General features: G+C 42.6%; 1 protein-coding gene across 1 annotated transcript in view; it reads left to right on the top strand.

The window, feature by feature from the left end:
* The window catches only part of fsip1 (fibrous sheath interacting protein 1), a 92,000-nt gene that overhangs the window by 70,048 nt on the left and 1,894 nt on the right, over window positions 1-20,058 (top strand). Inside the window, exon 8 of the mRNA XM_088354392.1 lies at window positions 2,978-3,112. Within this exon, the coding sequence (XP_088210518.1) occupies window positions 2,978-3,112 (135 nt within the window). The remainder of the gene's footprint in view (window positions 1-2,977; window positions 3,113-20,058) is intronic.

Raw genomic sequence — 20,058 nt, 5'->3', positions numbered from 1 at the left:
GATAGATAATGAATCAGGATATCGAAAATAAACAGGACAAAATAGACAGGAACGAAAACTGGAGAAAATAATGAACAGGACAAAATTAGACGGAAACTGAACTGAAAACCGATATTAAACAGGACAAAATAAACTGGAACAATACCGTACAGGAAATATCAACAGGGACAGGACCGAGTCAAAACCCACGTCATGCACGTCAGGCAGCAGTCCGGCGTGGATTGACAGGAAGCCAGAGACTGAGGAGATCGATACCAGTTGCCCGAGCAGATATCGGACAGATGGGGTCGATACCGGACAGGACGGGACAGACAGGATCGATATTGAAACAGGATATCAAAATGAAATAGGACAAACCAAACGGGAACGAAAAGTGGAGAGAATAATATAAAGGACGAAAATAGACGGTAACGATATCGCACAGGAAACGCAGGCAGGAAACCGGACATAGTCAAAACCCACGTCTTGCGGGGCAGAGGTTCGTTGACGGACTGACAAAGGGCGAGTGAGAGCACTGAGCTTAAATTGAAGGGAAGCCAATCTGTCAACGAGCCGCAGCTGGCCACACGGGCGGGGCCAATTGGGCGCCATGGCAACCGTGACAAACCCTTCATATTTCTTTGGATTCGTACTGGTGCTTGAATCCTTGATAATGCTTGAATTTTCATATGTTTTCAAGGATTAGAAAGTGTTTGGATTTTGGGTGAAATTCTTTTAAATGCTTGATATTGTTGCCGTGTGTCTCAACAAGTCAAACTAAAAGTCACGCCAAAACTGCTCTCTGGCGGCTTTGCTTCACCATTGCATTTCCTTTGCATTCTTTTTCCTTTGTTTTTAACAACAGCTGGCATTAGTTTGTGTAGCATTATCAGTAAAGTGTTGTTGCTCCCTTTGGGTCCCGCTCAAGAGGACAAGTGCATGCTTCACCTAAACAGGGAACTATGAAATGTGTCAATCTATCAATTATGGACATTTATTATGGGCCATGCAAAAAAATGAAGGTAGCGTATCCCTGTGGTAAATTGTAATGGGAGGAACTTCCTGCAACTGAAAATGTAAGCAACATTTTAGATCTTTACCCAAAACCTATGTGGGGGTGAGATTTGTCTCAAAAATATTCACACACGTAAATAAATTCACGTTTTACTCACGATTTAAAAAGCTTATGTTGCGCTAAATGTGCACGCAGGATTAAAAATAGCAAATAACAGATATATTTGCCACTCTCCAACACACATGATTCACATCTTCTCTTAAAGGTACTGGAGAAATTGGAAAAAATGGCTTTGAACGTCCTTAAAAAGTGCTTGAATTTGTGCAAACTCTCTGTGCAATCTTGAGAGCTTGCAAAAGAACAAGCGAGACACTCCATATCCATTTTGTCTTTTGTCTTAAAACCACAAAACCATTTCCTTCTCAATTTCCTGCGTTTTTTTTTTACCCGTATGTACTGTACTTCTCGGCAAATTTGCCAGTTATTTCGCAATTTCGAGCCCTGATTATAATGCGCTGGATATATTTTCTTCTGCGCTGAGAAGGTCTGGGTGGGGAACATAGGTCTATAGCACAGGTGTCAAACAGGCGGCCCGCAGGCCAGATCAGGCCCACTAAGGGATTGAATCCGGCCCGCGAGACAACACTCAGAGAAGCGCAAGAGAAAAGCAAGATGCAGGTTGAAATATGTCAAATTGATGTTGCCAAAGAAAGGTGCCTCGAACAAAGACACTTTACTTGTATTTCTTTCTCTCTCTCTCTTTCTCTCTCTCCCTCTTTTCCACCCCTTTTCTCCCACTCTCTGTCTCTTTCACTCTCTGTCTCTCTTTTTCTCTTCCTTTGTTGCTCTTTGTCTCTTTCTCTGTGTCTTTTTAACTTCTTTAGCTCTTCCTTTTTTTTTCTCTCTTTTCTCTTCCTACCCTTCGCGCTTTATTTTCTCTTTTTACTTCTTGTGTCTTTCTATTTTTCTTTTTATTTCTTTCTTCCGTTCCCTTTCTTTCCCCCTTTCTCACAACTTCTATTTTTATCTTTTTTGTTTCCCACGCTCTCTCCCTCTCTCTCTTTTTCTTTCTTTGTCCCGCCCTCTCTCCTTTTCCCTCCCTCTTTCTCTTATTTCTTTACCTCTCTTTTTCTTTCTCTTTAATCTACTAGTCCGGCCCCCGAGTTAAAATCAGTTTAACACCCCTGGTCTATAGATATGATCAGTAGCTTCTCATTGCAACTGTTCCCCCGTCCATTCTCTATTACGCTAGTAATAAACCCGCATTTTTTTCGTTAATAGCATATTATTTATCTGATTATTGTTTTTTTGGTTTGTTTAATTACTATTTCGATGTGTTTTATAGCTATTTAAGGTTAACTTGATTACTGATGCGGGACACCTGAGTCTGCTCCGTTGGCGCCAGCATCCTCGGACGCTGATTGGCTGCCGAACTCCTTTTAAACCCCCGGCTTTCTGCTTACCGGTTGTCAGACCATCTGGGAACCTCAGTTACTCTAGGCAAGCTTTTTGACTCGTTTTTGCTCCCGTCTGTTTCCTGGCTGTTTGACTCGCTTCGGCCCCCGACCTCCTCTACTCCCGTCTCCTTGCTTTTCGACACGTTTCTGGCTCCCGACCACGCCTTTGGTCCCCTACCCCGGCTACTGACCTGTTTTTCCGTTCCCGACGCCACCCTTGCTCGTCACAGAACGAACGGCTTCCCGTGATCACCAGGCTCCAGATCGTTTTTTCCGTCCTTTCCCTTCTTCCCGATAAAACTGTGAAACGTTACGCTACTGGCTCCTGTCTCCATTCTGGTTTCTGACTCTTATATGCATTTGGGAGGATGGGAACAGACCAATAGTTTTATTTCATATCAGGAAAGTCCGCTCGTTACATAAGCGATTCGACCTACGAGCACAATCCTGGAACAAAATAGGCTCGTAAGAAGAGGTACCACTCTAATTGCGTTTCTTTGTTACGTGCTACTCCCGTGTCTGTCAGGAACGCACCTCGGACAGGGAGTCCCGGTTGGGAGATGCGGTCCTGCAGGACATCAAGGAGAGGAGAACGCAGGAGAAGCAACTCCAGGAGATCCAACGGCAGCTGGACCTTCTGGGCCGGGACCAGGAGATGACAGTGAGTTGGCAGCCGCCATGTTTTTTCTCTCAGGCTCACCAGGCAAAAATGCACCTCATCAACACGGCACCTGTGTTTCTCATTAGACGAGCATTTCTTTGTGGATCTCATGCACGTACATGACAAATCACGACGAGCACAAAGTTCGTCTCCAGTGAGGATGATGATTAACAGCGCAGTTTTTGTGTCACTACTAGCTCACTGCTTTCGTGTTCCCGTTTTTTTCGGAATCTTAAGTGTCAATACAGTTTTTTTCTTGACCTGGTTTGTGAAGGGGAGCCAAAAAATTAGAACACTGTATTCCCCCATTTATTGCAGTTAATGGGGCTAAGAACCCTCTGGGATATGCAAAAATCCCCGAAGTAGTGGTGCACTTGAGGTAAGATCGGAAGGCCTATCCCGACTTGACCCATTTGGGTCTGCATCGGGCCTAAGATATCAAACATTATGTTCAGGTTTCGACCGAGCCGGGCTTCTCTCCACCCGTCGTTGTTCTTTGTTTCTTCCATGCTGTCAGAACCAGAACATATACAGACCCCAATCGCGTGACATTCTCACACAAGCTTTTTATTTAATGGGAAATGGGAGTCATGCATGTCAGGAAGCTGGTCTGGCGTAGAAGGAAGAGACCGACGAGACCGATAATGAATCAGGGTAACGACAATAAACAGGAGAAACTAGACGGGAACAAAAACTGGAGAAACTAACCAACAGGACAAGAATAGACGGAAAACAAAACTGGAACCCGAAATTAAACAGTACAAAAATAAATGGGAACAATACCGGACTCCAGATATCACAGGAAAACAGGACAGAACCCACATCTTGTGGGGCAGAGGTTCGTTGACAGGAAAACCGGACAGAACCCACGTCTTGTGGGGCGGAAGTTCGTTGACAGGAAAACAGGACAGAACCCACATCTTGTGGGGCAGAAGTTTGTTGACAGGAAAACAGGACAGAACCCACGTCTTGTGGGGCCGAAGTTCATTGACAGGAAAACAGGACAGAACCCACGTCTTGTGCGGCAGAAGTTCGTTGACAGGAAAACAGGCCAGAACCCACGTCTTGTGGGGCAGAAGTTTGTTGACAGGAAAACAGGACAGAACCCACGTCTTGTGCGGCAGAAGTTTGTAGACAGGAAAACAGGACAGAACCCATGTCTTGTGGGGCAGAAGTTGGTTGACAGGAAAACAGGACAGAACCCACGTCTTGTGCGGCAGAAGTTCGTTGACAGGAAAACAGGACAGAACCCATGTCTTGTGGGGCGGAAGTTCATTGACAGGAAAACAGGACAGAACCCACGTCTTGTGGGGCAGAAGTTCTTTGACAGGAAAACAGGACAGAACCCACACCATGACAATTTTCCCCAATCACATATTGTTGCGAGTGAGGACTGACAGAGTGCACTTTTGTCAGGCCCAGTGGTCCTTTTAGAATAGAAGAAGAATAGAATTTACTTTTATTGTCATTCTTTGTAACAATGCACACATAACGAAATGTCGATACGCCTGACCCGTACAGTTAAACTGTAGCGAGCTTTTTTTGCTGTTAGTGTATTTCTGCCTAAAATGAACTGTACTTGTGTGGCTGCGATCAATTATCCCCAATCCCATATTGCTGCAAGGCAGGACATCAAGGCTAAAAGGAAATACAAACTTGTAGCGGCGATTCATTAGATCTGGTCGATTATTTCTGTGAGCAGGGGTGAGCAGGGGTGAGCAGGGGAGAGCAGATTTTTCCTTATTTTCGGTTCAAGCCAATAAAGCATGCTGTTGTGGTTCTGCTAAAATTAACTGCACTGTTTTGGCTGCGATCAGTTATCCGCATTCGGCTATTGCTGTGAGCTGGGACAGAGAGAGAAAATTATTTCATGCGTGTTGGCTCTTTTTTTCCCATCCTTTCCGCTAAAATGAACAGCACCCGGGCGACCGTGATCCATTATCTCCGGTCACCTATAGGTGTGATCATGAGCCAGCAAGGTGCGTGGTTAAAAAACTTTTGCTTTGTGGATTTTCGCATATAGTGTGAAGTTCTGATCTCTATTAACTGCGGTAAACAAGGGATTACATTATGGCAATACGTAAACAAAAAAATAAAATGTATATATTTATTTACACATTAGATTACCAGACAAATATTGCTTCTTTTTTTGTGTAAACCCTAATGGAAACATGGCTATTACAAAACATTATCGAACAATTGTTTGTAAATTGAATTTGTTTGTAATTTGCTTCAGTGCTTTATTTAGTATGTTTAAGGTTTAAATAAGTATGTTTAATCAGCCTGTATTGTTTTGTCCTAAAAAAATAAACATTTCATAAAATAATATATTCTAAAAAGTGAAGTTTAACTTACTTTTGGAAGATGAGCTTCAAAAGTTAGGCTACTTCCTCCTCCATGGTAAAAAGTGTCCGAAAAAAAGCGATCTCACCATTTTTTCTCAACCGTATCAAGCTTTCTTATTCCACTTTCATTTCAAAAGAAACGGCTTTCCTCTTCTTTACACTTTACACCAAACATATTGAACGGCTGCATGAGTTACTAAACAATAAAAATGTCAAAGTTCTTATACATCGATTAGACACAAACTAGGAAGAGGAAGCGGATTTCTTCTTCTGGGTGGATGCCAGGTGACCTCTCACAGCGCCACACGCCAATAGCACAGGAAAGAAGCACGACAGTAATAGAATAGAATAGAATAGAATAGAATAGAATAGGCCCTGCGAATGGCTGGCAACCATTTCAGGGTGTCCCCTGCCCACTGCCCGATGATTGCTGGGATGGGCTCCAGCACCCCCGCGACCCTACTGAGGATAAGCGGTGCAGCTAATGAGATGAGATGAGAATAGAATAGAATAGAATAAAATATATCTTCATTGTCATTGTTACAAAATGGGTTGAACATATTGTGACAACGAAATTGGACGTGGCACTCCAGTTTCACATTTAACAGTGAGGATAAAAGAAAACAAGAAGATAAAGGAAAAAAGAAGATAAAGGTTATAATTTACACAATATTTACACAAGAAATGTAATGTCCTATTTATTTGGAAAATGGGGTTCACAATACAAAATCTAACTTACATCAATGCCCGGATATTTTTCGACATCCCGAAAAATGTTTTCGTATCCACCGTTTTTCGTAACTCGAATGTCCATAAGTAGGGGAGCGTCTGTAAAGGGTTTTCTCGTCTCATATATTTATACACGTACAGTGGAACCTCGGTTTTCGAACGCCTCTCAGTTCGACCAAATCGGTTCTCGACCAAAAATTTTGAGAAATTCTTGCTTCGCTTTTGTTCAAAAAATCGGAGTTCGAACGCCGGTACGCTAGGGGCGACGCTGAGCGGCGTACGAGTGTAGATTGCCCCCACCCCTCGTGAAGAACTGTTGTCACGGCAACGCGCACTCCTTTTCTGTTTTCGTTTTTCAAAAGCGGTGAAGGGAGTGTTTTAACCCCTAATTATGCCTCGGAAGAAGGTCGGTGCAAGCAGCAAAGTTGCTACAGGTGAAAAAAGAGGAGTAGTGCGTACAACTATTGCATTTAAGAAAGAAATAATAGCAAAATATGAAGAAGGTGTGCGAGTTTCCCTTCTTTCAGGAATACAGCATGGCTTCTGCCGACCGGTAAGAAATCCTATTCATAATTCTTTTCTTTATCCTTTAACCGCTCACCACTTGCTGATTTTTGTATTTTTACACGTTCATGTTAGCGTCATCTTTCGTACGGAAGATGACGCTAACGCGAACGTACGATTCGCCTGGGTTAGCTTTACGTTAAATATTCAAGATAAACATTCAGGGTGTTGGAACGGATTAAAACAATTTTACATTGCTTTTAATGGGAAAAAACGGCTTCGGTGATCGTAGAAATCGGTTTTCGTACAAAGAAATGGAACGGATTATGGTGGAGAACCGAGGTTCCACTGTATATTCAAATGATTTTTAATTCACCCCCATTAAACAACACGGTTATGCAATGTGAAAAAAAACGATTGCATAATCAGACACATGGTTTGCTGCTAATCAATTCCTGGGATGATGAAGGAGTGACTAATAGAAACATAAAATAGCCAAGCGGTAATAAAAACACTGACGTGGCAGTTACAGCTTGACTCCTAACAAAGCATCACGATACCAAAATGGCCGTCTTGGCTCTCCTGAAGCTTTATGAGTTGGACCGCTGCAAAAGTTTTACATTCAAAATTGTTGCTCTGCATATCACAAAATTGCATTTCTTTCGCCACTTCGAGGCTTACTTGTTTGCGAAGATTTATTTCGGCCGTTGGTGGGCGAGCCGATTCTCCATCCAAATTCTGTCGCAGCTATAAAGTCGGTTATTTTTTTTCGTACGGCCGTAAATCAAACTCGGCCTGTAAAGTGTGAAAAACATTTCAGTATTGTGCAAGTTTTTTTCTGCATGAATCTTCTTCAAGGGCAACAGGAAAAAGCATGATGGTGTAGTTAAATAACTGTGTTATGTGTGCATATTACATAACTTTTTCACAAATTGTTTTGGAAAAGTAGTTACATTCGCAACATATCATCGATCCAATTCAAAGGTGGTTTGAGAAGTTTCACAATCTATTTCTAATTTAACTGAACATACAGGCTTTTATACAACAACCCTCAAAAACCTTAAATAGTTAGCTACTTAGCTATCTATCTATCTAGATAGATAGATAGATAGATAGATAGATAGATAGATAGATAGATAGATAGATAGATAGATAGATAGATAGATAGATAGATAGATAGATAGATAGATAGATAGATAGATAGATAGATAGATAGATAGATAGATAGATAAATAGATAGACAGACAGACAGACAGACAGACAGATAGACAGACAGATAGACAGATAGACAGATAGATAGATGTCTCAATAGATAGATGTCTCGATAGAACGATAGATAGATAGATAGATAGATAGATAGATAGATAGATGTCTCGATAGATAGATAGATAGATAGATAGATAGATAGACAGACAGACAGACAGACAGACAGACAGACAGATAGACAGACAGATAGACAGATAGATGTCTCAATAGATAGATGTCTCGATAGAACGATAGATAGATAGATAGATAGATAGATAGATAGATAGATAGATAGATAGATAGATAGATAGATAGATAGATAGATAGATAGATAGATAGATAGATAGATAGATAGATAGATAGATAGATAGATGTCTCGATAGATAGATAGATAGATAGATAGATAGATAGATAGATAGATAGATAGATAGATAGACAGACAGACAGACAGACAGACAGACAGACAGACAGACAGACAGATAGACAGACAGATAGACAGATAGACAGATAGATAGATGTCTCAATAGATAGATGTCTCGATAGAACGATAGATAGATAGATAGATAGATAGATGTCTCAATAGATAGATGTCTCGATAGAACGATAGATAGATAGATAGATAGATAGATAGATAGATAGATAGATAGATAGATAGATAGATAGATAGATAGATAGATAGATAGATGTCTCGATAGATAGATGTCTAGATAGATAGATAGATAGATAGATAGATAGATAGATAGATAGATAGATAGATAGATAGATAGATAGATAGATAGATAAATAGATAAATAGATAGATAGACAGACAGATAGACAGACAGATAGACAGATAGACAGATAGATAGATGTCTCGATAGATAGATAGATAGATAGATGTCTCAATAGATAGATGTCTCGATAGATAGATAGATAGATAGATAGATAGATAGATGTCTCGATAGATAGATGTCTAGATAGATAGATGTCTAGATAGATGTCTAGATAGATAGATAGATAGATAGATAGATAGATAGATAGATAGATAGATAGATAGATAGATAGATAGATAGACAGACAGACAGACAGACAGACAGACAGACAGACAGACAGACAGACAGACAGATAGACAGATAGATAGATGTCTCGATAGATAGATAGATAGATAGATAGATAGATAGATAGATAGATAGATAGATAGATAGATAGATAGATAGATAGATAAACACTTTATTCATCCCCGTAGGGAAATTCACAGCTACACAGTTAAAAACAAAAGGACTTACAAAAACACTCTTTTGAGCTGTAGGGCTATGTTGATGCTAATCTAATGTCGCCAGTGCTAGCATCACAACCACAAATGTAAGTCGTTTTCCCCATACCAAGATTACTGCCATGCACACGGGTTTATGTCTGTTTATAGACAGAATTTCAGAGATAAGTCATGGTTAACTAATGTATCCCCCTGGAATGCAGAGACCCCGCTTTGCGATATTTTTATTTTATGGTTCAGAATAAGATGTTTTTCGGGCCCTCTTTACGGCATTCTCTTTGCGGTTTAAGTGAGGACTGGTCGACGGCATATAAATACTGGTGTGTTATTGGTTCGTGCCGCGGCATCATGAAAATGCAAATGTGGTATTTGCCAAACTACCTCCCACAATGCCTTACACTTTTTCAAAATTCTGCTATCAGTTTTATTGATAGCTTATAAAAGATTGTGATTCTGGCCAAACTGTTTTAGTAGAGTTCAATGTCTTTCTGGGAAAGCTTCTGTGTCAGCAAAACTAAAAATGCCAATTCAGGTTTTTTTTAAACCAGTTTTCACATCTGGGGTAACCCACCTGACTGCTTGTAAAACATGGTGTTGATAGCCAATGTTGTTCTGGCCTGGGAGAGTGGAATGTCTTTCTGGGGGAAAAATTGTAGGGTCAACAAAAACAAAATTGTTGAGTCAGACTTTTTGAGATTTCTCTACATTTAGGGTAGCTTACCCGAGCTGAGTGAGATTTTTTTGGGTCATTTAACAATCTTCACTGACTGCCTGTGAAAGATGGTCATATCTTAGCACCGTCCCTCCTTTCTTGGGTGGATAGACACACAACTCAACAAACAAACAAACATTCAAAGTCAACAAAATCAAAAGTGCTGATTGAGCTTTTGGGGCATTTTTCACATCTAGGGTAACCTAACTGACTGCTTGTGAAAGATGGTGGTCATATCTCAGCACCTTCCCTCTTTTCTTGGGGAGACAGACACACAACTCAACAAACAAACAAACATTTGGAGTCAACAAAAGTGCTGATTGAGTTTTTGGGGCATTTTTCACATCTAGGGTCACCTTACTGACTGCCTGTGAAAGATGGTGATCATATCTAAAGTCCTGCTCACTTTTTTGGGCAGACAAACACAGAATCAGACAGACAGACAGACCGGCAGACAAACAGACAGACAGACAGACAGACAGACAGACAGTATACTTGGGTCCAAATTGAAAACATTATGCCACCCTTGCTTTGCTTGCGGGTGATAAGAACATGATAACCATGGACACGAAGCTTGCGATCATAAAAAAACGTTTAAAACTAAGTAAGTCACAAAAGCCCAAAAAAACTCAAGCTCATGTGCTTCGGTTTAATTTTTCAAACAGGTGCATCAATCATATGTGACAACAAGGAAACAAGTTGGTTATAATTACTGCAATTTCCAACCGCGCTTTGTTATTGAATGATTAAAGGCCAAACAATTACAAACAGACCATGTGAGTCACTTTTTGGTTCAGAAATTGGTTCAAGTTCAGTTCGGCTTTGCACAAGGGCCGCTCATGTGTTATTTTCACCCAGCGGGGGTCAACATTCACTCTGCAGGATCCTTCAGAGTCACTTGAAGTTTGTAATAACACCGAAAAAGTCACTTGATTTATTGCTAATCTTCTCTTTGATATATTTGGATTGGTGACTCAGTTGGTAAAACACAGAAGTTCTGTCCTGGTGACAAAATGACCCCCGAATTGTTACAACACAGTCCATTTTAGATACCGTATTTTCCCTAGTACAAGGCGCACCTAAAAGCCTTTATTTTTTTCAAAAGCTGACCATGCGCCTTATAATACAGTGCGCCTTATATATGGATCAATATTAAGTCGCAAAGTCTTGCAACTAAGGCAAGCAGACGCCGACTAGATTTTCCCCCGAAGGCGAAGTCGTTCGCGGTGTATGCTGGGATTTATATACCGACGTTTCATTTCCTAACCAATGTGTCAATCATCATTCGAATCAGTCACTATTGGCTAAAGTTATTCGGAGGTAAAGGGGGCGGATCCTTTTTATCATTTACAGGCTCGCATAGGCTAAAGGGGCGAAACAAAGCCTGCAATTGACCGAAAAAGATGAATGTGAATCACACGTTGGGTTGCACTACGGCATAGAGAAAACAGTTTTTACTATTCTGTATTTGCAAATATTTGACTCTCCTGGATTGACTACACTCACGGTTGTAAGAAGACTATGGTTACGTATCATTATTGAACGTGATGGCTGCAAGAGAACTTAGGTGAGCTACGCGGCTTTATATTTTCCCGGTATCTTGTTTTAGAACGATCTTGATGTTTCTGTGATGAGTCTATTTTGAAACTAAATTCAATTCAAAGTGTTTATTGTCATATGCACAGTAAAGAACCCCGTTTCCCTGCACAATAAAATGCTTACTTTGCTGTCCACACAGTTGCCAGCAAAATATAAAATGGAAACTAAGAAATGTTTGGCATTTCTTGAATCCCAAGACTTTAACCTACTGAATGAATTTGGAACGATGCATTTGAGTGATTGGTGACATCGGACAGACACTGTTTCCGTAAATGTCTGAGACACGTATTTGCTTCTTTGCAAGCTTTCGGAATGTTAAGGCGGTAATAGGTTTGACTGAACTATCTGACTGTTTTGTCCACGTTCCCATTGAAGCGCCTTATACTCCGGTGCGCCTTATGTATGGAAAATATAGGACCAAAAACTATTTTTTCGGGGTGCGCCCTATAACCCTGTGCGCCTTATAGTGCGGAAAATACGGTACTCAACATTTGGTGTGTCGTAACCTTCTCCAGTAGTTTGTGATTGATGTGACCATAAAACGTTTTTGACTTACATTTACTGTGATTTTGTACCAGTTAGAATATATAGCATTCCATAACTCTTCACCCATATTGTATGGAATGAAAGCCGACACTTTGTGGAAGAAGATCTCTGCGTTTTCCGCCGCAAACTCCCAGTCACCAGCCAACTCTTGTGACCATAAGTAAGTGCTGAAATGTGAATTGAATGACACCCTAAACCAGGGGTGTCAAACTCGTTTTAGCTGGGGGCCACAAATGCTATACAAAAATCTCACGGGGGCCGGACTAGTAAGTTTAAGAGAAAGAGCGAGGGAGAAAAAGAGGGAGAAAGAGAGGGAGGGAAAGAGAGAACGATAAACAGATAGGGATAACAAGGGAAACAGAGTAACAGTGAGAGAAAAAGAGAGAGCAGAATAGAGATATGAATGGAGTAGAAGGGGGAAATGAATATAGAGGGAAAAAGAGTGAAAAAAGAGAAAGATAAAAAGAATAAGAGAAGTGAAACGACAGAAAGAAAAAGAGTCAGCAGGAGAAAAAGAAAGTGAGGTGAGAGAGAGAGAGAGAGAGGGGAGAGGCTCGAAAAAGGGAAAGAAAGAGGGTGAGAAAGAAAGAGAAAAATAGAAAGAAAAAGAATTAAAGTGTAAATTAGAGAGGGAAAATAGAATAGATAGCAAGACAGAGAAAAGGAAAGAGTTAGAGAGGGAGAGAGAAATAGAGAAAAGAGAAAAAGAGAGAGAAAGAGAGAGTGAACAGGAGAAAGAAAAAGAAATAAATAAAAAAGAAGTGAGTCAGAGAGAAATGGAGAAATCTATCTATCTATCTATCTATCTATCTATCTATCTATCTATCTATCTATCTATCTATCTATCTATCTATCTATCTATCTATCTATCTATCTATCTATCTATCTATCTATCTATCTATCTATCTATCTATCTATCTATCTATCTATCTATCTATCTATCTATCTATCTATCTATCTATCTATCTATCTATCTATCTATCTATCTATCTATATAGAGCCTTTTCCGTGTTACGAACTGAAGCTGCGCGTGGTTAATTGAAGCAGAGTGGCAGAATTCATGTCAGTTTAGAGCAGCCCATTGACACAAAAAGATCGTAGATCATAGATAGGAACAACGCAAAATAGCACAAAGTATGTGCTAGCGAGTTTATTTTAGTCTTCCAGCCAACATTAAAAACCTTCTTTTGATCGGTGCTGGATTTCATCCTTTGAAGGTACTGGAAAAATATAAAAAATGGCGTTGAAAGGCCTTGAAAACTGTATTTGGCTCTAAAGGGTCTACTGTAGGCAGCACGGCGGCGCAGTGGTTAGCTCTTGTGCGGCACAGTTCATGTCATGGGAACCTGTCGTGGGTTCAAATCCAGCTCCAGACTTCCTGTGCGGAGTTTGTATGTTCTCCCCGTGCTTGCGTGGGTTTCCTCCGGGCACTCCGGTTTCCTCCCACATTCCAAAAACATGCATTTCAGGTGAATTGGCCGGTCCAAATTGTCCCTAGGTGTGAATGAGCGAATGAGTTGTCTGTCCCTGTGTGCCCTGTGATTGGCTGGCAACCAGTTCAGGGTGTCCCCTGCCCACTGCCCGGAGATGGCTGGGATGGGCTCCAGCCCCCCCGCGACCCTAACAAGGATAAGCGGTACGGCTAATGAGATGAGATGGGTCTACTGTAGAATGTTTGAGCCCCAGGCAAGAACTGGTCTTGGGATACCGTCTCATTGTCTTGACAATTGACAATGGCTGATGTCATAGGTGCGCTAATGAACAAAGCATTGTTCAAAATTCCACGAGTGCACTTTGGAGGACATGGATCAAATGTTGCCTGGTTCTCTGAGCCCAATCGGACCGTTACAATGACTTAAGGTCCATTTTTTTTATACACAAATAAATAAATAGCTTCTCACCATCGACAGGGATGGAGAAAAACAAACTGCTCCATGCATGAGAACCAAGTACACAAAACTCAAATCTCGGATCACATGTTTTTGGTCTAGCTGCTGGACGCAAAACAACACAGCCTTCTGGTTCTGGTTCTGGATAGCAGGTGTTGGTGAACAAGTTCAAAGGGATGCTTGGTGAATAGTTGTTTTTTTCTTTTCACTTTCTTATAGTAAAGTCCTTTTTTCCAAACCTGACCTCCAGCCAATCAGAAGAATTGGAAGTGCTGCAGGGTGAATTATGTGCTTGGACACAGAACTGATTTGTCATGATTACCGATGTGATGGACCTGTGCCCGCTCCTTTGGCGCCAGCTGCCTCGGACTCTGATTGGCTCCCGATCAGTACTTGTACCCACTCCTGTCTTTCCCCTTTGGTCAGTCCGTCTGTGAACCTCAGTTAACACTAGGCAAGGCTTTTTTCGACCCTGAATCCCACCTGTCCCGTTTTTTGCTTCTGTCTGTGCCTCGGCGTCGACCCGTTTTTGATCCTGACCACTCTCCGGTCCCGGCTTTCGACCTCTTTTTGTCCTCGACCAGGTCTACTTTCCTTTCCCAGCTTTCGACCTCTTTTTGTCCCGACTATGTCTACTCTCCCATTCTGGCTTCCGACTCGCTTCCGACCCCGACCACGTCTGCTCTCCCGTCCCAGCGTTCGACCTCTTTTTGTCCCCGACTATGTCTACTCTCCCATTCTGGCTTACGACTTGCTTATGACCCCGACCACGTCTGCTCTCCCGTCCCATTTTTCGACCTCTTTTTGTCCCCGACTATGTCTACTCTCCCATTCTGGCTTCCGACTCGCTTCCGACACCGACCACGTCTGCTCTCCCGTCCCAGCGTTCGACCTCTTTCTGTCCCCGACAATGTCTACTCTCCCATTCTGGCTTACGACTCGCTTACAACTCCGACCACGTCTGCTCTCCCGTCCCAGCTTTCGACCTCTTTTTGTCCCCGACTATGTCTACTCTCCCATTCTGACTTACGACTCGCTTACAACTCCGACCACGTCTGCTCTCCCGTCCCAGCTTTCGACCTCTTTTTGTCCCCGACTATGTCTACTCTCCCATTCAGGCTTACGACTCGCTTCCGACCCCGACCACGTCTGCTCTCTCGTCCCAGCTTTCGACCTCTTTTTGTCCCCGACTATGTCTACTCTCCCATTCTGGCTTACGACTCGCTTCCAACCCCGTCTGCTCTTCCTTTCCCAGCTTTCGACCTCTTTTTGTCCCCGACTATGTCTACTCTCCCATTCTGGCTTACGACTCGCTTACAACTCCGACCACGTCTGCTCTCCCGTCCCAGCTTTCGACCTCTTTTTGTCCCCGACTATGTCTACTCTCCCATTCAGGCTTACGACTCGCTTCCGACCCCGACCACGTCTGCTCTCCCGTCCCAGCTTTCAACCTTTTTGTCCCCGACCACGTCTACTCTCCTTTCCTGGCTTACGACTCGCTTCCGTCCCCGACCACGTTTTTGCTCCCCTGTCCCGGCTACTGACCCGTTCTTCCGTTCCCGACACCGCCATCGCTCGCCACGGAAGATCCACTTCCGCGTGTTGGGCGACCTGCTTCCCGCGTCCAGCAATCACCGGATCGTCGTCGCATCTTTTCCCTTTCTTCCAATAAAACTTGTCCTGTCTCTGTTCTGGTCTTGACACCATTAGATCTCTGTCAAGTTTCAACACCTTTAAATATCAAGACAACTATCTAAGCAGGAAATGCATAGAATTCCTCCTAGGCATCTCTAAGTGACCTTGAGCCACGCCCAGGCTAGTGACATTTGACCTTGCTTCTTAAAGGTATGTCAGCAATGATTGGCTGGTCCCCGTTACCTTCTTCGTCTCCTGAATGTTGGTCTGGAACTTGAGTCTTCATTGCATTAGCACCCCCATTTTCTCCGGTGTTAGGGAGTGTACCGTAAATTCCGGACTATAAGCCGCTACTTTTTTTCCCAAACGTTCAACCCTGCGGCTTATTCAGTGATGCGGCCAATTTTTGTAATTTTTCTAACGGCGCTCGAGTACAAAAGGTAAGATTTAGCCCGGTGGAATATATGCGCAGAGGAAGACTGCAACTTCTTGGCTTCTGCATACAGTAAATTAAATTCTGGTTTGGTTTGGCGTTAACAAACCCTCATCATGCAAAATGCAAAAAGAAAGGCACATGACGCAGCTTTTAAGCTAAAAGCAATCGAGCAGTCCGATAAATTTTTAATTCAGACACTTATTCTGATATTTTTCCTACGAGCGAATCAAAAAGAAGGGGCGAAAAAAATGCGGGCTGACGGGAAGTGGGGACCGGTAAAAGTGAGTGTTTGTGGACGCGGCAGACAATAGTGGATATATATTCTTCCCACCCTTACCTTTGGAAATATACACTTTTTCCCTTGGATTACTTTCAATGGGACCCTGACTCTGCAGGTCTGCATCAAACCTTAAGTACCGGTATCATTTTCCGTTCGTTTTACCGGCTGTGATTTTTGGACTGTGTTCTTTTATGAAGGACATTCAGTATCAATCGCGGGACTTAGTCGGGTTCGGGTTAATTTTGTGTTTGTATTACATTTTTTTTAATGTGGGCGCAAGCGGCTTATATACAGGTGCGGCTTGTGTAAGTACAAAATCGGTTTTCCTCTTAAAATGTGGTGGATGCGACTTATAATCAGGTGCGCTCTATAGTCCGGAATTTACGGTAATTACAGTTCAAATATATCGACTTTTACCTTCTAGGTTGTGGTATCAAACACAACATCCAGGGTCAAGAGAAGAACTTGGAGACAAATGATGGGAAGCTCTGGTACTCTATTAAACTCAGTCAATTGTAGGTCAAGGATCGAAGAGCTTACCGATCAAATTGTGTGTTTGGGCTGCTGAAGTGTGCCATTGTGGCCATTATCCCCAGTCAACAGGGTCCGAGAGAACAAATTTGCGTCAGGCTCTTTCATCCGCTTTCTCCGAGCAGCAACCGCGTGGACTTGATTCCTCATATCTCAAGCTGGTGTGCCGGCTCCTCCCATGCGCGTGCCAGGAAAGCCCCCTCGCCTCGATGTCTGAAATGGTCAAAACATCCCCGAGCGTTTCTACGTCACCATGGCCGTCTGCGTCGAGAAGTGCTGATTATCTTATCAGCCCTTTGTCCCAGTTCCCCGCTGTTTCTGTAAACATCATTCCTTACTAGGTCGCATTGACCCCGCCCCACAGCTCAGCCAGTGATTATCTTTTACATTTAAATGTAATTTGTATTTGATCGTACAAAATCCTTTATAGTCAAATGTATAAAATCCTTCAATCACCATGATGAACTAAGTATTAGAGTTTACAGTTCTTCAATTTTAAAGTTGTTTCTCCGTTACCGGGACGACGTGCGTTGTCGAAGAGAATTTTTTGGCTAAACAATTTTACAGTGACGCATTTATTTAAGTCTTGCTTTTTAAAAATGTCTCAGTTTCCAGCTATTGTCGTAGTGTCCCGTTGCAATCTGTGTCTATTTTCTTTCTTTAGACCAGGGGTGTCAAACTCATTTTAACTCGGGGGCCACGCGATAGAACAAACATTCTCTCGGGGGCCGGACTAGTCGATTAGAGAGAAAGAAAAAAAGAAAGAAAGGGATAAGAGAAAGAGAGGGAGAGAAAAGTAGAGAGGGTTGGACGAAGAGCGAAAGGGAGGGAGATAGAGAGAGAGAAACAAAAGAGTTGACAAGAGAAATGGTGAGAGACAGGGAAAGAAAGAGAGAGAAACAACGAAATGCTTAGAGAAATAGAAAGAGAGAAGGAGAAAAAAGGAGAGAAAGAGTGAAGGGGAGAAAGAGAAGGAAAGAGCGAGAGAGAGAGAGAGAGAGAGAGAGAGAGAGAGAGAGAAGAGAAAAAATTAAAAAGGAGAGCAAAAAAAGGTAAAAAGGCACAGGGAGAAAGAGACAGAGGAACAGAGAAAGAGAAAAATAGAGAGAAAGAGAGTGAAAGAGAGATAGAGAGTGAGAGAAAAAGGGAGGACGAGAGAGAGAGAGTGAGAGAGAGAGAAATAAATACAAGTACAGTGGAACCTCGGTTCTCGACCATAATCCGTTCCAGAACCCTGTTCGAAAACCGATTTGTTCGATCACCGAAATCATTTTTCCCATTAAAACAATGTAAATCGTTTTAATCCGTTCCAACACCCTGAATGTTTACCTTGAATGTTTAACGGAAAGCTAACCCAGGCTAATTGTACGTTCGCGTTATCGTAATCTTCCGTACGAAAGATTACGCTAACATGAACGTGTAAAAATAAAATTTAAAAAGGATAAAGAAAATAAATATGAATAGGATTTCTTACCTTTGTGGTGGTCAGCAGAAGGCGCAGGCAAGATCAGACACTCGCACACCTCCTTCATATTTGGCTATTATTTCTTTCTTAAATGCAATAGTTGCACGCACTACTTTTCTTTTTTCACCTGTAGCAACTTTGCTGCTTGCACTGACTTTCTTCGGAGGAATAATTAGGGGCTAAAACACTTCCTACACCTATATTAAAAGCGAAAGCGAAACCAAAACGAAGCACGTCCGCACGCGATAACAGTTGGTCACGAAAAGAGCGATCTACACCCGTACGCTGCTCAGCATCGCACCCTAGTGTACGCACTCACGCATTACCGGCGTTCGAACTCCGATTTTTTTGACCAGCGAAGCAAGAATTTCTCAAAGTTTTTGGTCGGACTTCGATTTGTTCAAACTGAGATGTTGGCTTCGGCAACATCAAGTGGACATATTTCAACCTGCAGCTCGTTTTTCTCTTGCGCTTCTCTGAGCATTGTCTCGTGGGCTGGATTTAAACCCTTAGCGGACCTGATCCAGCCCGTGGGCCGCAGTTTGACACCCCTGCTTTAGGGGGGTGTCTAGCGATAAACGCATGTGCAAAAATATATACAAGTAGCTCTTCTCCCTCGGGCTGTTTAAAGGTCAAGTCTAACCGCGCTCTCGTGAAAAGACAAAAACGTGCCAGTGCCCCCAGGGGGGCGACGGGGGGGTCACGGGGTCTGGAATGCGCCCCGGTTGCATTTGCGCTCCTGTTTGTCGGAGAAAATGATATACAATGTCTGGGGGTAATTGAGGGGGTCATAAATGACTCACGCTGGCCCAACCTCTATGACCCCGAGGCTGAGGGGTATTTAGAGCGAGGGGGCGGGCCGTTTTTTGCTAAATATGTCGGCCGACGAGGGAATTTTGCGCTACCTTTCGCAGGGTGGTCCGCTTAGCATATGATCGATGGGGTGTATTAGCTTGTTGGGATATATGAGACCTGGGAATGTGATTTATTTTCTATTTTTTTTTGTGGGGTGGCGATGAAAACATATGCATGAGTAGAGGAGTTTATTTTTTCTCTGTGAAATCTATCCATCGATCTGTCTATCTATCTATCTATCTATTTATCTCCATCTCTCTCTCCATCTCTCCCTATCTATCTATCTCTCTATCTTTCTCTATCTCTCTCTCTCTCCATCTTTCCCTGTCTCTCTCTCTCCATCTCTCCCTATCCATCTCTCTCTCTCTCCATCTTTCCCTATCCATCTCTCTCTCCATCTCTCACTATCTATCTATCTCTCTCTCTCTCCTCATATATCTCTCTCTCCATCTCTCCCTATCCATCTCTCTCTCTCTCCATCTTTCCCTGTCTCTCTCTCTCTCTCCATCTCTCCCTATCCATCTCTCTCTCTCTCCATCTTTCCCTATCCATCTCTCTCTCCATCTCTCACTATCTATCTATCTCTCTCTCTCTCCTTATCTATCTCTCTCTCCATCTCTCCCTATCCATCTCTCTCTCTCTCCATCTTTCCCTGTCTCTCTCTCTCTCTCCATCTCTCCCTATCCATCTCTCTCTCTCTCCATCTTTCCCTATCCATCTCTCTCTCCATCTCTCACTATCTATCTATCTCTCTCTCTCTCCTTATCTATCTCTCTCTCCATCTCTCCCTATCCATCTCTCTCTCTCTCCATCTTTCCCTGTCTCTCTCTCTCTCTCCATCTCTCCCTATCCATCTCTCTCTCTCTCCCTATCTATCTCCCTCTCTCCATCTTTCCCTATCCATCTCTCTCTCCATCTCTCACG

The sequence above is a fragment of the Urocampus carinirostris genome, chromosome 15 (assembly GCF_059441175.1).
Source record: "Urocampus carinirostris isolate Australia breed hairy pipefish chromosome 15, RoL_Ucar_1.0, whole genome shotgun sequence".
NCBI lineage: Eukaryota > Metazoa > Chordata > Actinopteri > Syngnathiformes > Syngnathidae > Urocampus > Urocampus carinirostris.
Note: the sequence above shows the minus strand (reverse complement) of the source record. Positions and strands in the feature narration are given on the sequence as shown.